General features: G+C 36.6%; 1 protein-coding gene across 4 annotated transcripts in view; it reads left to right on the top strand.

Moving 5' to 3' along the window:
• Positions 1 to 16,599, top strand: part of NUP153 (nucleoporin 153) — an 84,452-nt gene that overhangs the window by 53,888 nt on the left and 13,965 nt on the right. For all 4 annotated transcript variants that reach the window (XM_038584244.1, XM_038584245.1, XM_038584243.1 and 1 more), the window contains 6 exons: positions 3,849 to 3,986; positions 4,716 to 4,814; positions 5,812 to 5,902; positions 9,597 to 9,722; positions 12,003 to 12,623; positions 15,688 to 15,882. In XM_038584244.1, coding sequence (XP_038440172.1) covers positions 3,849 to 3,986; positions 4,716 to 4,814; positions 5,812 to 5,902; positions 9,597 to 9,722; positions 12,003 to 12,623; positions 15,688 to 15,882 — 1,270 coding nt within the window. The remainder of the gene's footprint in view (positions 1 to 3,848; positions 3,987 to 4,715; positions 4,815 to 5,811; positions 5,903 to 9,596; positions 9,723 to 12,002; positions 12,624 to 15,687; positions 15,883 to 16,599) is intronic.

The raw sequence follows: 16,599 nt of genomic DNA, 5'->3' as shown, positions 1-16,599 counted from the left end.
ACTTTTTAAAAAAATTTATTAAGTAATCTCTGCTCCCAATGTGGATGGAGCTCAGACTCAGAACCCCAAGATCAAGAGTTTCATGTTTTTTGACTGAACCAGTCAGGCCCCCCTGATACGGGTTTAACTTTTTAAGAAACTGCTAAACTTTCCCAAAATGAATGTAATATTTTATACTCTAACCAACAGTGTATGGGCATTTCTTTCATTCTACTATTAATAAGTAGTCCTCTTTTTAATTTTATCCGTTCTGCTTTGTATATGGTGCTGTCTCGTAATTTTGCTTTTCCCTGAGACAGTAATGTTGTGTTCTTGGCCATATGCTTATTACCTCCTTTTTGAAGTATCTTCAGATCTTTTGCCCTTTTAAAAATTGAGTTGTTGTCTTACCAGGTTATAGGAGTTCTTTATAGATTCTGGATCCAAGTACTTTGTCAGATACATGTCTTATAAATATCTTCTCCCAGTCTGGCTGCTTAAAGATTTTATTTATTTATTCATGAGAGACCCCGAGAGAGAGAGAGAGAGAGAGAGAGAGAGAGAGAGAGAGAGGCAGAGACACAGGCAAAGGGGGAAACAGGCTCCATTCAAGGAGCCCAGTATGGGACTCGATACCGGGACTCCAGGATCATGCACTGGGCTGAAGGCAGGCGCTAAACCTCTGAGCCACCCAGGCTTCTCCATATTCAGTTTTTTAACAGTATCTTTTGATCATCAGATGTTCTAAATTCTATGAAGTCTGAATTTATCTTTTTTAAAAAATTATTTTTTAAAGATTTTATATTTAAGTAATCTCTACCTCCGACGTGGGGCTCAAACTCATAACTCTCTTGGGAGATCAAGAGTTGCATGCTCTTTGAACTAAACCCACTGCCCACCCCTCTGCCTTTTCAATTATTTTTACTGTTCTTTCTATCCTAAAAAACCTTTGTCGGGACTCCTGGGTGGCTCATTGGTTTAGCACCTGCCTTCGGCCAATGTGATCCTGGACACCTGGGATTGAGTCCCACATCGGGCTCCCTGCATGGAGTCGGCTTCTTCCTCTGCCTGTGTCTCTGCCTCTCTCTTTCTGTGACTCTCGTGAATAAATAAAATCTTAAAAAAAACAAAAAACAAAAACCTTTGTCCCCAGGCCACAAAGTAAGTTTTCTACTGGAAGATTTAGAGTAGTGTTTTTATGTATTTTTCTGATTTCCTTTTGGTTTCTTATATGATCCATGGATTATTTAGAACTATTTAATTTTGATATTAATGTTTTGAAATATATTGAGACTTGTTGGTAGCCCGGCATATGGTCTGCTTGAAGAATCTTGAAGCCTGTATTTTATGGTTGTTGGTATAGTGTTATATAAGATGTCAGATGACTGATAGTATTTCTTAGATCTTTTATTCTTGCTGAATTTTTTTCAGGGTGTGGAGTGTGTCTGTTTAGTCTATTAAATTGTTGAGAGATAGGAATTAAATCTATCCACTTTCATTTGGTGAATGTCCTTATGTCAATGTTTGCTTTACATACTTTGAAGCCCTCATTTAAGCATATGCCTTACATCTGTCATGCCTCCCTGGTTGCTTCCTTTAATATTACTAAATATTCTTTTTATTTTTTTAAAGAATTTTTATTTATTTATTCATGAAAGACAGAAAGAAAGGCAGAGACGTAGGCAGAGGGAGAAGCAGGCTCCAGGCAGGGAGCCCGATGTGGGACTCGATCCTGAGACCGCGGATCACACCCTGAGCCAGGGGCAGGTGCTCAACTGTTGAGCCACCCAGGCATCCCTAAATATTCTTTAAAAAAAAAAAAAAAATCTTTGGGAGTATTCTTTGTCTTGAAATCTGCTGTACTGGTATTTATATAGCCAGCCACTGTGTTAGTAGAATAAGCCTTCTTAGGCTTGCGAATTGCAGGTTGTATCTTTTTTCCCATCCATTTGCTTCTAACCCATATCTTTTTTTTTTTTTTCTAACCCATATCTTTAAGTGAGTTTCTAGTAGGGACGCCTGGGTGGCTCAGTGGTTGAGTGTCTGCTTTTGGCCCAGGTTGTGATCCCAGGGTCCTGGGATCAAGTTCCTAATTAGGCTCCCCAGAGGGAGCCTGCTTCTCCCTCTGCTTAGGTCTCTGCCTCTCTGTCTCATGAATAAATAAATAAAATCTTTGAAAAAATTGAGTTTCTATTAGACAATATATAGGTGAATTTTGCTTTTTACCTGCTTTTTGCCTTTTAATCAAAGTATTTATAATTAATGTAATTATGTGGTTGGATTAAAGTCTCCCATTTTTCTTTTGTTTTCTAGTTTTCCCATTTGTTTTTTGTTTCTTTTGTTCCTTTTGAAAGCTGCCCTCTTTTGGTTAATTGAGTATTTGTTAGAATTACATTTTAATTACTTTGCTTTTTATCTCTACCTCTTCATGTTACTTAGTGGTTCGTCTTGGGATTATGTATGTATCCTTAAATTTCAAATTCTACTTTGTGTTAATATTGTACCACTTCCTGTAAAATTTAAGAATCTTGCAACTTTATTAGTTTGATTTACCTCCCCTCTTCCTTGGTATTTTAGATTATTCTTGTCATTTGTATTAAAATTAGATAGGCTGGCTATAAATTCACAGCATATAATTTTTGCTTTATGCAGTTGTATGTATTTTAAAGAAATTAAGGGAAATGAAAGTTTGTGTTTGCTGACATACTACTGTTCATTTCTTCAGGAAACCTGAGTTCCATTTGGTGTCCTGTCCCTTCACCCTGAAGAACCTGTAGAGCAGGTTTTATGGCAACAGATTGTCCTAGGTTTTTTCTTTCTTTTTTTTTTTTTTTTTTGTAGTTTTTTTTCTTTTTTTCTTTTTTTTTTTTTTAATCTGAAAGCATCTTTATTTTCCCTTTGGGGAGAGGGCTTGATTTTACAGAGGTGTGATTGCTGTGCCATAAATGATGTCCATTTGAAGTATTCAGATAGCTTTAGCTGGCGGGGAATTTACCTTAAGTCAGACTCTCCCATTTGTGGTGGGTGGCAGCTGGAGCTCTTCAGCCTAAGTTGGTTTCTTGGCGTCTGCCTTATACACGAGCAGCTTACATGTCTGCTAGAAACCCGGACGTTTCACATGCAGGTTTATATGCTCCTCAGTCCTGCACTTCCCCCTCATTTTCTAGCTGTTATGGTCACCTAGTCCATCCTCTGACTCCTCAGTGAAACAGATTTGCTGGTTTGTTTTTTTTTTTTGTTTTTTTTTTTTTCCTTCAGACTTTCAACTATGCAGTGGCACCAGCTCATAGAGGACAGGAAGCTCAGTCAGTGCCCCTCGCTTTTTCCAAGTGTTTTTTAATCTCTCCAGTTTCTGCTTGCTTCTGGTCACTCTCCAGTTTTTTTCACATGCTTATTTCTTTCTATTTTGTTCAGAGTTTACGATTGTTATCCATCAGGTCATTGGTCAGATAACCAACTCGTCTACCATTAGCCAGAGTCAGGACTCTTGTTGCCCTCAACCTAGACTAAGACTTGGGGTAAAAAACCAGGCATTTCACCAAACTCATCAGTACTGATGTCTATTATATGCTTATTTTATACGCCAAACCCATATATAACTTTGTTTTATATTAATATACAGCTAGTGTATTTTCTCATTTTCAGCCCTTAGTAAATTGGTACTGAGGGCAGTTAGGTTCACAAAGCCACCGTGTCTGGTGGCACAGCTGGCATTCAGATCTTGGCTGAGTTCTTTTGATTTTGGAGCCCACATTGTTAACACTGTGTGGTGCTAACTTCTCCCTATTCTCAGTTTATGTGTTACTATATCAGTTCTTCTTGAAAATAAGTAGGGATAGAAGAATGACATGAAACATGTTGCGTTTTAGGAAATGGAAGTACCAGTATTGCCGAAAATCTCTCTACCCATCACCAGTTCTTCACTGCCTACCTTCAATTTTAGTTCCTCTGTGATCACAACTTCCTCTCCAGCAACCATTAGTCCTTCGCAATCATTAACAAACAAGGTACAAAACCATTGTAGATATAGAGGTGATTTTTGTTGTCTTAAGAAAAATCTAATATTCTGTTGAAAGCAATGATAAGTTCCCACTATGGAAATAACTCAAAATAAGAGAAAAATGGAAATGGTGTTTTGCTTTTTAAAATTTGTTATAAAGGAGTGCTCTTTAATTCTGATGCTGTGCCTTAGTGACTGATCATTGTAATAAGTTTGTTTCCAAACATTTTTTCCGATTAAGATGCTTTTTGGGGGTAAGAATGGACTTTTGTTTTTATTTCTCAAGTAGGATTAACTGCTCCTGAAATGTTTTATGCTTTTGTCTTGGCTTTTACTATTTCTGAACATATTCTTATAGGTGGTATTTTTTTTCCTTTAGTCAGATACATAAACCTCTAAAATAGTGTATACTCCTCTCCCAAGGAGAAGCCAGATTTTATAACAGTTACAGTTTATTTTTCAGAAGTTTTAACAAGTGATTTTTATTTTTAGAAAAGATCTTATTTTGCAATCTCTATGTCCAGAGTGGGGGCTGGAACACAGAACCCCGAAATCAGGAGTCCTATGCTCCACTGACTGAGGCAGCCAGGGGCCCCTTAACAAATGATTTTTTAAATCTAAAAGGAAATTGTGTTTGGCTTCTTTGAAATAATTTGCTTAAGTTAAGGTCTATTTTACTGTCAGTTTCTTTTTTCTAAAAATCTTTTTGTATTATTTTAATAATATGGAAAACCAGGTACAAATGACCTCTCCAAATAGCACTGGCAGCCCCATGTTTCGATTTTCATCTCCAATTGTAAAATCTACTGAGGCAGATGTACTACCTCCATCATCGGTAAGTAGCAAGCAAGGAATGATTGATTTCAGAAGCATACTGTATTTTTATCAAACCCACGGTGCCATTGGTGCTAAGAAATACCATTATTTTTCTTCCAATTAAAAAACATTTCAGTGTACAGAAAACTTGAATGAGTGAACACCTGTATATTTTCCACTATCTCTTATACATATAAGCATATATATTTTCTCATGACCATTTGAAAGTTAAGATATAAACACAGCTTTTCTATATGTCCGCTAAGAAAAAGGACATTTCTTTGCATACCCACAGTACAGTTACCCTATCCATGAAATTTAACATAATATAATATTAATGTAGGCCATATTCAGATTTTCTCATTGCCCTAGACTGTCCTTTAATTACTATTTTGTTTCTCTTGGGTCTAGATCCAATTAAGATTAAGACCTAATCAGCTGAATTGCATGGCATCTGGTTAACATGTTTCTTGAATTGCCTTTAATCTGGAGAAGTTTTGGGTTTTTAAGCCTCATAGTATGTATTCGTTTCTTCATAATTAAAGAAATATTTTGGGGAGAATAATAAGTTTAATGTTCAAATTGCCCCATGCATCTTTGGCATGCATATCGTTTTTACATGTTGCCTTCTCTTTTTCACTGTGCTCTTGTTTTCTGACACAGCTGGATATTCCAGAGCGTTTTGTAATTTCCCTACCGCATGCCTGAAACCTGTCCATTGTCTATCAAGTCTCATATTATTAGAAAATGTATTTAGAAATCCAGAACTGAGCTTTAGGAGCATATAATTATCTTATGTACTGCTTTGAATGAAAAAGAAAAAAAACCCTAAGAAATGAAAAATGCTGTTTGATTTAACACACACACTATTCATTGTGAGAAGCATCTCAATTTTAGAGATTGTAAAATACAAAAAGCTGGAATACAGGAGATTTTTTTTTTTAACTTGGAATAAGAAAAAGCTATTATTTGTTTAAAACTAGACAGACTTAAAAAGATACATTTTCTCTTTACAGATTGGATTTACATTCAGTGTGCCTGTTGCAAAAACCACAGAACTTTCTAGCTCTAGTAGTATTTCAGAACCAATTACAAGTAGTAGTTCAGGTAAGTAAAAATTTCTCACACGTTTTTACATAAAAATAGTTGCATTATATTAGGTTAGTATTTCAAGTTCTTTAGTCTTTGGCAGTTCTTCTAAATTCTTTCATTTGAATGAAATTAGCTCTAGAAAGCAAATAGGAGCTAGTATCAACCCTTGACAATATTTTTTGTCTCTATTCACAGAAACACTTAGCTTACTAAATGGAAATGCTATAGTTTGGTTATGATAGGGATAGTCATGGCAGCAGATGTGTCCATTGTCTTAGTTTAATTAAGGTGGCAGTTTATTGTAAATGAAATCTCTAAGAAATTCACGGGTTATCTACATTCTTATTGAGGTAAAGTTGTAATTGCAGTTGACTCCATCTCTAGGCTTAGTGTTCGCTTCACAACCTTTATGTACAAGGATTATGCTGGCCTTGCAAATAGTGACTCATAATTTCTGGACTCAAGGAATGGGTGTAATTGAGGGAAATAAATGAGTCATTAGATAATTAAATCCTAGGATTTTGTTGTGATAGTGTTCTTTCAAGTGTTTGCTATTTAGGAAGTGGAGAATCATCTGGGTTAGGTTATTTACTCAGGTCAAGAATTTTTGAGCAAGGACATTTTATTCAGATAAATAGCAAATACAAGGGTGCAGGAATTAGAGAAAATAAGGATGTTTCAGGTGTACTTTTTACAAGATTTTTTTCTTCAATGTGACTGAATTCATAGAGGAATAAACTTCTACAAATTACCATTTTCATGCCTGGTTATGAGGAAAGGCATGAAAATCCTTCCTGGTTTTTGCTAATGTGTTACTAATGGTAACTGGATAAGCAGCAGTTTGTTAAGACAACTTTTGTGTTTCATCACATCTGGGGAAATTATCCAGATTTTTTTTTTTTTAATTATCCAGATTTTTAAGTCATTTTTTAGGAGTGACATATATAGAATTATGGGAATGATTTTCACCACTTTTGTCATTAAGAAATTGATTGAAAATGTGTAAGTTGTCATTACTTTGTGGCAGGAGCTAATTTTTCCATAATCTTCTTTTTCCGTTAGAGAATACTGCAAGGTATCCTTAAAATTTACCTTAAGTTACTAAAAGCAATTCAGTTTTGATTCTAAAGAAGGATAGACAAAAAGTGCTACAAGCATATGCTTTTTTTTTTTTTTTTTTTTTTAAGATTTTATTTATTCATGAGAGAACACAGAAAGAGAGGCAGAGACACAGGCAGAGGGAGAAGCTGGCTCCCTACAGGGAGCCCAATGCAGGACTCGATCCTAGGACCCTGGGATCATGACCTGAGCTGAAGGCAAACACTCAACCACTGAGCCACCCATGTGTCCCATATGGTTTGTTTTGACACAGCACAGTGTTTTGTGTCTTGTGTATTTTTGTTACTGGGGTGAAATTAATGTAAGATGAAATAAATCATGGTGTTTAGTACGTTCATGATGCTGTGCAACTACCACAGTCTGTCTAGTTCCAAAATACCCATTTCCCCGAAAGGAGGCCTGTACCTATTAAACAGTAGTTCTGTATCTCTTCTCTCCCCACTTCCCGGCAACCGTCAGTGGTGTTTAGTTTTTATGTATGTACCTGTTCTGGAATATACAATGTGATTTTTTTTTTTTTTGCACCTAGCTTCTTTTACTTAACTGTTTTCAAGGTTTACACGTTATAGTATGTATCAGTATTTCACTCCTTTTTTTTTTTGTAATTTATTATTTGTTTTTTATTTTAAGTAGGCTCCATGCCCAACATGGGACTTAAACTCACAACCTTGAGTTTAAGAGTCACATGCTCTACTGACTGAGCCAACTAGGTGCACCAGTACTTCACTCCTTTTATGGCTGAATGACATTCCATTGTATGGATATACCATAATTTTTCTGTTCATCCATTGATGGATATATGGGCTGTTTCCAATTTTTGGCTGTTGTGCACAGTGCTGGTATGAATATTCATGTACATGTATTTGTTTGAATACTAGTTTCAGTGTTTTGAGGTATATATCTAGAACTGGAGTTGCTGGTCAAATGGTAGTTCTAAGTGTAACTTTTAACCACAAAGTTGTTTTTCTCAACCTCTGACTCCTTTCACATTCCCACTAGCAGTGTATGAGGATTCTAATTTCTCCACATTCTCACCATGCTTAGTTTTCATTTTTTGTTTATAGCTATCCTAGTGTGTATGACGTGATGCTTCATTGTGGTTTCTCTAATGACAAATGGTGCTGCAAGTGCTTCTTGGTCCTTTAATCTTGGGAGAAATGTCTGTTAAGTCCTTTGCCCATTTTTAAGTTGTTAATTTTTCTGTTGCTGAGATATAAGCCTTTTTATATAGTTTGGAGACTACATCCTTATCAGATATATGATTTATAAATAATTTCTCTCATTCAGTAAATTGTCTTTTCACCTTTAGATTCACAAAGGTTTCTGATGTGATAGTATAATTTTTTTCTTTGCTTTTGTTTTTGAAGTCGTATCTAAGAATCCATTGCCAAATCCATGGTCATGAAGATAATACCTCCTTAGTTTTCTTCTAAAACTCTTACGGTTTTAGTTCTCATGTTTAGATCATTGATCTATTTTGGGTTAATTTTTGTTTATGGCATGAGATATAGGGGTATAGGGGTAGGTAGGATTTTTTGAAACTACTTCACCCACTCCTTTAAATTGGCAAGCACTTAAAAAACTTGGTTATTTGTATTTTATTATGGAAAAAAAATCAAACATTTCCAGATCTAGCAGACTGAATTCCAGTGTACTCTTTACCCAGCTTCAACACTTAGGTTTTTGTGACTAATATTGTTTCTCTTCCTCTCATTTCCCCTTCCCTTCTCATGCACAACAATACACCAATATGAGGTTGTATTGAAACAATACCACACATACTTTCATCTGTAAACAAACTTTCTCCCTTAAAAATATAACTACAAAGCTATTTTCATACTGAAAATATAGATTTCCTATTTAACATAAGTATATGTTCATTTTGGAAAGTTTAGGAAACCTAAAAAGAAGCAGCAGTAAAAAGCCATTCATCACTAGCAGCCACCATTACTTTTTAGATGTCTCATTCAAAATGTTCTGGACTTTCTAACTTGCCTTTATCTGGAACTATGCATTTAAGGATGGTTTCTGTGGCTGCCTAGCACTACACCATGCCGGTGTTTTGATTGGTATACTCAGTCCCATAGTGAGCATTTATCATCCATGTTTTCAGTATGATAACTGAAGGATACTTTGAATCATAGGATGGATTTCTAGAAATGAAATAACTGGCTCAGTTTGAGTACTCCTTGTTAAGGGTTTTTTTGCTCAATATTATAAGTTGTATAAGCAGAAACACATTTTGTGCAGTTTATGAGCTTGCTCTTGGTCATATCCTCTCCAGTGTTTCAGTTTGATTTTCTTGATTACCAGTTAATTCACTGGGTAACAATTATAGTTTATACTATTTGCCTTTTTGGAGGGGAAGAATGTACAGTGTACAGTATGGGAAATAGTATCTCTACTTTCTTATAAGGTAAACTAACCCTGTACTGTTAAGTAAATTTGTTTATTATCTTTGAATTACAGTGACTTTTTCATGATGTTTTTGAAGTTGGTCCAAATTGGCTTTGAAAGATCTTTTAATACATTTAACTTGATCCAGTGCATTTTCTTAGCATGATGTCTTTTACAATTAAAAAAATTGCAGCTCAAGATATCAGTGCAGTGAATAGTACAAGCTGTAAGAAGAAGCCAGATGAAGATTTTGAGGGCCCTTTTACACCTGCAAAAACCCTGAAAGAAGGAAGTGTCCTAGATGTTCTCAAAAGTCCTGGTAAGATAACAGCTATCTTTGAAATACTCTAATATCTTAATTACAAATTCGTGATACTATTTTAATGTCATTTGTGGTATACTTTAGGTTTTTAAAAAATTATTGACTTGAAAGTAGATGTAGTCAGATGTAATTCTTTTGGTGTAAATACCTTAGGAATTCTCCTTTAGAATTCAAGGATTGTCTTAATACGAAATTTCTTAAGAGGCAAGTATAACAGGAGAAAAGAAGTGAAGTATAGAAGGAAAAAATGAATTGCCTTTTAGAAGAGTTGGACTAATATGGAAAATAATAGTAAACAAACCTGATGATATGCCTGGACATACCTTTCTCTGAGAATGTTGAACCGCCTTGTTCTTGGATCATTGCTCAGTTGTGGTCTATTAAAACAAGGCCATGCAGAAAGAAAACATTTGCTGAATCTAGCATAGGTATATGTAAGGGACAGGGCTGGCTTGAAACAGGATTTGTTAACTTATAGAAATAACTTGAAGGCAGTGACTAGAAGTCCTCAAGTAGGAATAAGTTTTCAGTTTGAAAATCAGGACGGCTACAACTCCATTTGTGATGTCTGCTGTAGGAATGTAAAAGTGTTTATAAGGTGATCTAGTTGCTCAGAGAGAATTTAGATTTACTGAACAGATAAGATGTGTTTGTGTCTAATTGAATAAGAATTTTCAGGTAAGATTGGCTTCTACAACAAGATTTAGGAGGATTAGGTTTCTTTGGTGTGGCTTTCTCATTTTAGAGATGAGTATTCTGGCTACGAGAGTCCCAGTAACGATTTGGCATAGTTGAGGCAGCACTCCAGAGTGCCTGGGCTAGAATTAACTGAGTAGTAGAGAGGCCTTGCATTCCTACGGTTGATCTCTGTATAAGTCATACTCTGCATTCATGGTGCCCTTCCCCCTTTCAGTTTTCCTTAAATAGCAAGAATTTGGAGGAGTCCTGTCTTTTGAGGGAAATTAGGAAAACCTGAGAAAGGTGAAGGAAAGGATAGTTACTTGAGATAGTTACTGTTACAATTGTGCTAACCTTAGTGATGCAGATCAATCATTAACAAGATAGTACATTTTAGACCACTGGGAGTATTGAAGTATGTGCGTGTTTTGCCTTTTGGCTAAAACTAGCTCAAGATTGAGTTAATTGTAGCACTAGAAAATCTCTTTATAGTCTTCTGTTCTATCTTACCCTCCAATTTTTTTTCCTTTGGTGTTAAAAGCTGGACAAACAGGTCACTGAGTTTGTTGGTATATATAATTGGTCCAAAGTAAAGAATTGGAAGGAAGGTCATTCTCAAGAATAAAGTTGGAGTGAATCAACCCAATTCAATGACAGCAGTTTCGGTAGCATGAAGACGTTTTTTCAACTCCTCTTGTTCCGTGGTTCTGTGTGAATAACCTTAATTGTCTAAGTACATAGTGGTTACAAAAATGTATACTTACAATGTTAAAGGAGAACTGTTTGAGACAGTTTGTTTGAAGTAGGGTTTGGTTAACATTCCATGGGCATGTTTCTGAGTAGCATGAATTCATGCTCTACCCGAGTAGACTGCGTCTTCATCATTTCTGTATTTCTAGGGCTTGCCAGATGGTTTGGTTCATCTCTGTTGGAATTTGTCATTATAATTCTCATTGAACCATTACCATTTTAAAGTTCTATATAAGCTTAGTATAATTAAAACCAATCCCTACCATTGCATTGTACTTTGGAGGGACATCTGTCTAATATGTGTACCTATGCATCTCTGCTGATTTTTACTGAAAGTAGAGGATACCACAATTGTGGATTATAACTGGACAAAATTCAAATACTATAGATGTTGAAGACATTTGGCATAGCCAGGAACACCTGAAAGAAAAAAATAGATGAGGGAGGAAGGCTATGAATGTACTGTATATTCGTGTAGCGAGGCAGAGTGTTGCAAAACATGGATGACAGTGGTACGTGTCAGTAAAATACTACAAATTAAAGCCTCAAATTAGATATTGGTTAAATTATAGTAAGTAGAAATTCCTAAAGGAAGAAGGTGATAAACTGTAAACAAAACATCTTTTAAAGAATTTTAATGAGGCCTAAGTGTCACTTATTAATTACATGATTATTAAATATTGCTTAGGTAAAAACTCTATTTTTAAGTAGTCCATGTTGAATTTTAGTAACTGTATAAATGTGTATAAATATATGTTCTCCCAATAATAACATTTCAGATCATGTTCTGATTAGGAAGCTTCCTTAACTTTTTTTTTTCCTTACACTCTCCTCTTTCCCTCCTTATAGGTTTCATATCACCAAAGGCAGATTCTCTTGCTGCTCAGCCTACTACCACAAGCCCAGTTGTTTATACAAGACCAGCAATAAGTAGCTTTTCTTCTAGTGGCATCGGGTTTGGGGAAAGTTTAAAAGCTGGATCATCGTGGCAGTGCGATACTTGTCTACTCCAGAACAAAGTTACAGACAGCAAGTGCGTAGCCTGCCAAGCAACAAAATTGCCGCCAAAAGATAATGCTAATAAACAAACTGGAATTGGAACACCAAGTAAAAGTGACAAATCAACTCTTTCTGCATCAGGGACAGGTTTTGGAGACAAATTTAAACCAGCAGTAGGCACTTGGGATTGTGATACGTGCCTAGTGCAGAATAAACCCGAAGCGATAAAATGCGTGGCCTGTGAAACACCGAAGCCTGGGACTGGTGTTAAGCGAGTCCTTACGTTGCCTGCAGCCTCAGAGAGCGCCGTGACTGCGGCTGCTTCATCGGCCACCTGCACTGTGACCACTGCTGCCTTAGGGTTTGCAGATCAGTTTAAAAGGCCTGTGGGATCTTGGGAGTGTCCAGTATGCTGTGTTTTTAATAATGGAGAAGACAGTAAATGTGTGTCCTGTGTGTCTGAGAAACCAGGTACGTGTATGGCTCTTTGGGAAAAGTTTGCTCATTATTTTGGTAGGACATTTAAATGTATTGTCTGCTAAGAACCACCTTAATGTTTGTAATGTGTAAGGATGAGCATTTCCTCATACATCTTCATTTGCCTCAGCTATCTTGAGGTCAAGTGACTTGCCTGAGGCTGGATCTGTGTGTTATCTTAGGTGGTGCATTAGCCAGCCCAATATATACTTGTACCTCTTTTTTTACATACATTTTTGTCAGAAACTACTTGTTCTTGGTTATCATTTTCAAAGTTGACTAATACAGAAGCTGAAAGATCTTAAAAGGAACAGTTGTTCCCAAAACAAACACCACTTTATCTCTGTTTTGAAGTGAGGACGGCAAGTGGTCATTCCAGAGAAGGTTTCACCAGGGAGTAGACAATACTGCTTTGTGAAAAGACTGTTGTTGAATGTTAATGGTGATACCTATACCTGTGTGGTCTCTGCCAAGATGTTGCAATGATAGTAAATTACTGAATCTAACTTGGCAGTAAAAAACATGGAGTTAGATTTGAGTTTTTTGTTTCTCTGTTCTAATTTGAAAAAGTTATTGGAAATTCACAACTGGAAAGGACTCTGCTGTTTTTATAATATATAATTATTTGGTATAGATATATGGTAACATAGGTACTAAGTAAAAAGTGTTAAGAATATCATCGGAATTATACTTATTTTTTTATTGCATTATTCATGGATATGTAGTTTTTATGTCTGCAATGGAAAGTTGATTTGTTAACCTGTATACCCTATGTGTGAACACAAGAGGTGAGCCTTATTTCTAATTCTTACTGGACATGTCCACAAGAATAAGATTTCAGAATCTTCATTCTGAAATAACTTTCTTTTTCTATGTGGCATTCCTCCTCCTCACCTAAAAAAATAAGTAAATAAAAAAGCAAGCCTTTGCTTGTGGAAGAAACCAAAATTAATTCTGAGTTGATTGGGAGAATAAAACTGAGTTAGAAAGTAAATTCCTTCCACAAATAAAGGAAGCTCAAAAATTTATTCAAGCAGTCAAGCTTCAGTCTTGTAAATGATGAACCATCATTATAAGCAGAGGAGTGATCCAGTTAAATTTGTATGTTTGACAAATTGCTTCGTGGGTTTTTGGAGGATAGATTTGAAGGCAACAAAATTTGGAGACCAGAGGGCAGATGAGGATGTATCAGGAGTACATGTGGGCAAAGATCATGGCAATGGAGATACTAAGGGAGTCAAATCAGGATGTAGAATAATACATGGTTGATTTGAAGGTGTGAAGTTGGCACATAAATGCAAAGCCTTTAGATACATTACACATGCATGTTCGGGGCTGGAAATACAAATTTGGGAGTCATTAGGCTCTAGTTTTCAAATAAGAGATGGGAGCAGAGATGGATGTGAAGTGAGGGACTGGCCTAAAACTGAACTCTGTTAGCTTACGGGAACTGGCAGGAACGAAACCATTCTGTTAGCTTATGGGGAGTGGCAGGAACAAAACTTTGGAACAGTTAATATTGTATTTTATTTTATATTATTTTATTATTTTATTTTATTTTTTATTATTTTTTATTTTATTTTTTTATTTTTATTTTTATTTCATTTACTTTTTACTTTACTTTTTAAAGATTTTATTTATTCATGGGAGAGAGGCAGACACACAGGCAGAGGGAGAAGCAGGCTCCATGCAGGCAGCCCGACATGGGACTCAATCCCGGGACTCCAGGATCATATGCCCTGGGCCGATGGTGGCACTAAACCACTGAGCCACCCGGGCTGCTTAATCTTTTAAAGGAGGGACTGGGGAGGAAAATCCAAAACTACATGGCACTGATTTTGCTTCTTAGAAGAATGGACTTCAGGGAATGAGAATGGAGGCCTCAACAAGTTATGCAAGCAAGAGCTGAGGGCCACTTGACATAGGGCAGTGCTAGTAGGTTCAGAAAGGGAATGGAATGGATGGGAGAAACATGCAGAAGGCAGAGCCATCCAGCCTCGCTGACCAGCTGGCCAGGGGCACTGCAGCTAAGAGGGAGACCACAGAGCTGAAGCTCAGGTGCGCTGGCCACAGGTACAGGGTAGGAAGTGGTTTTGTTGGTGATGAGACTTGTGAGGACAGTGGACCGAAGATGGAACCTCAGGAAGCAGTTTTCTTGGCAAGAGAGAGAGCATGACAGTGGAAGAGATACCAGGTAGTTGGGAGAGGTGACATGGAGAACATGTAGAGATGGCCAGAATGGATGGCTCCATTTGTAGTAACGCACTTGCTTCATGATGGCTTTGTGGAGCCGTCCTTCCCATGCCACCTCCACTCCCTACAAACCCGCTAGTTCTGCATAAAGATTTAAATGTCACCTCTGTAAATTGGTTCTTCTCTTGCCCCTTAGTCATCTCTTCCTTCTTTTCTCATTTATCACTTTGCATTTTGGTGATGGTGCTACTATACATTTGTTTTGCTTTCCCCCTTTTTAGACCGTTAGCACTTTCAGAAGTTAAGCAGCATTTCATTCATCTTTATATCCTTAGTACTGTGGTATATTATGGTACTTTTAGTGTCTGTTAAATGACTGGGTTCTAACCAATGGCAGGAACTTCTGTGCCAAAATGATATTTCGAAGGCAGAGGCCTGGCCTTTGAAATTAATGTGGTCTGTGGCTATGTATTTTATGTGTTAGGATATTGCCTATAATTTATATGTTAAAATGCTGTGCTGTTTGAAGAGATTTGACAAAAATTCTTAAGGACAAAAAAAAAGATTCTTAAGGACCTTTTAGTCTCTGATTTCTCAGCATGTTTTTTTTATTTTTTTAAACCACAATTATTCACATTTTGGGTTAAGAGGGAGCTCGTCACTAGACATGGTGAATGTGAGCTGCTTATTTGTAAGATTAAAAGAAATCTGAGCTATCTATACTGTTTTTAACAGTGTAAAGTTTGTATTTCTGGCACTTTGTCTTAATAGGAAACACTAATTGAACATATAGACTTAATGGTGCCTTAAGATAGTGACATAACATGAATTAGAATTTTTATGTGTTTCCTCACTATTTTTTTAGGAAGTTTGGTACCTGCTTCAAGTAGCAGCACTGTCCCTGCCTCTCTGTCATCTGGAAGCTGCCTGGGGTTAGACAAGTTCAAGAAACCCGAGGGCAGTTGGGACTGTGAAATCTGCCTGGTGCAGAATAAAGCAGATGCTACCAAATGTGTGGCATGTGAGAGTGCAAAGCCCGGAACAAAATCTGAGTTTAAAGGTAAGGCATTGGTACAGTACCTCCTTGTACTGCCATTTTAAAGTGAAATATTTGCAAACATGTTCAATTTTAAAATTGCTCATTCTCTATTGAAAATTCATGTAAAATGAGATAATGTCCTGGATACTTTTAGCTCAGTTCTCAGAGTTACTGTAAAGATAAGTGATTTCAGTGTCAGCAGTGAGGTATCTTTTCTGCAGCTGGTAAGGGGTTATTCTGTCTTGCATTGACTCGGAGAGAGTTGCAGATAATTTGTTTTTAACTGTTAACAAACCTTTGGCTTCCTGACTCTTATCTGACTGGGAATTTATGCCCCGAGAACTTTGTTGTAAGTAATCTAGACTTGGGCTTTGGTTTCCCAGAGAATGTCCCAGAAAAAGAATTCTCTTCATATTTTGTTCCATAAAGGAAGAACTTCTAAAAACAATTCATTCTAAACTGCCTCTGGAGGCCAAGTTTTTCAAGTCTTCATAGTCCTCTGTGACTTACTGAGTATTTCATATGAGGTACAATTCACTCAAAAATTTGATACAAGCCAGGAAAGAGATTTTAGATCTGAAGGAACAGTCAGAGAGAGAGATGAGAAACATTATAATCTGTAAGGGAGGAGGCCTCTAAGGTGGAGACCATGAGGTCATTAGAAAAAGAATGCCAAGCTTCATCAGCTTGTAACCATGTCCTGGATAGCGGCTTTCAAACATTGAGTGGAAACCAGTC

Source organism: Canis lupus, chromosome 35 (assembly GCF_011100685.1).
Source record: "Canis lupus familiaris isolate Mischka breed German Shepherd chromosome 35, alternate assembly UU_Cfam_GSD_1.0, whole genome shotgun sequence".
NCBI classification, from domain to species: domain Eukaryota; kingdom Metazoa; phylum Chordata; class Mammalia; order Carnivora; family Canidae; genus Canis; species Canis lupus.
This window is presented reverse-complemented; position numbering and strand designations above follow the sequence as displayed.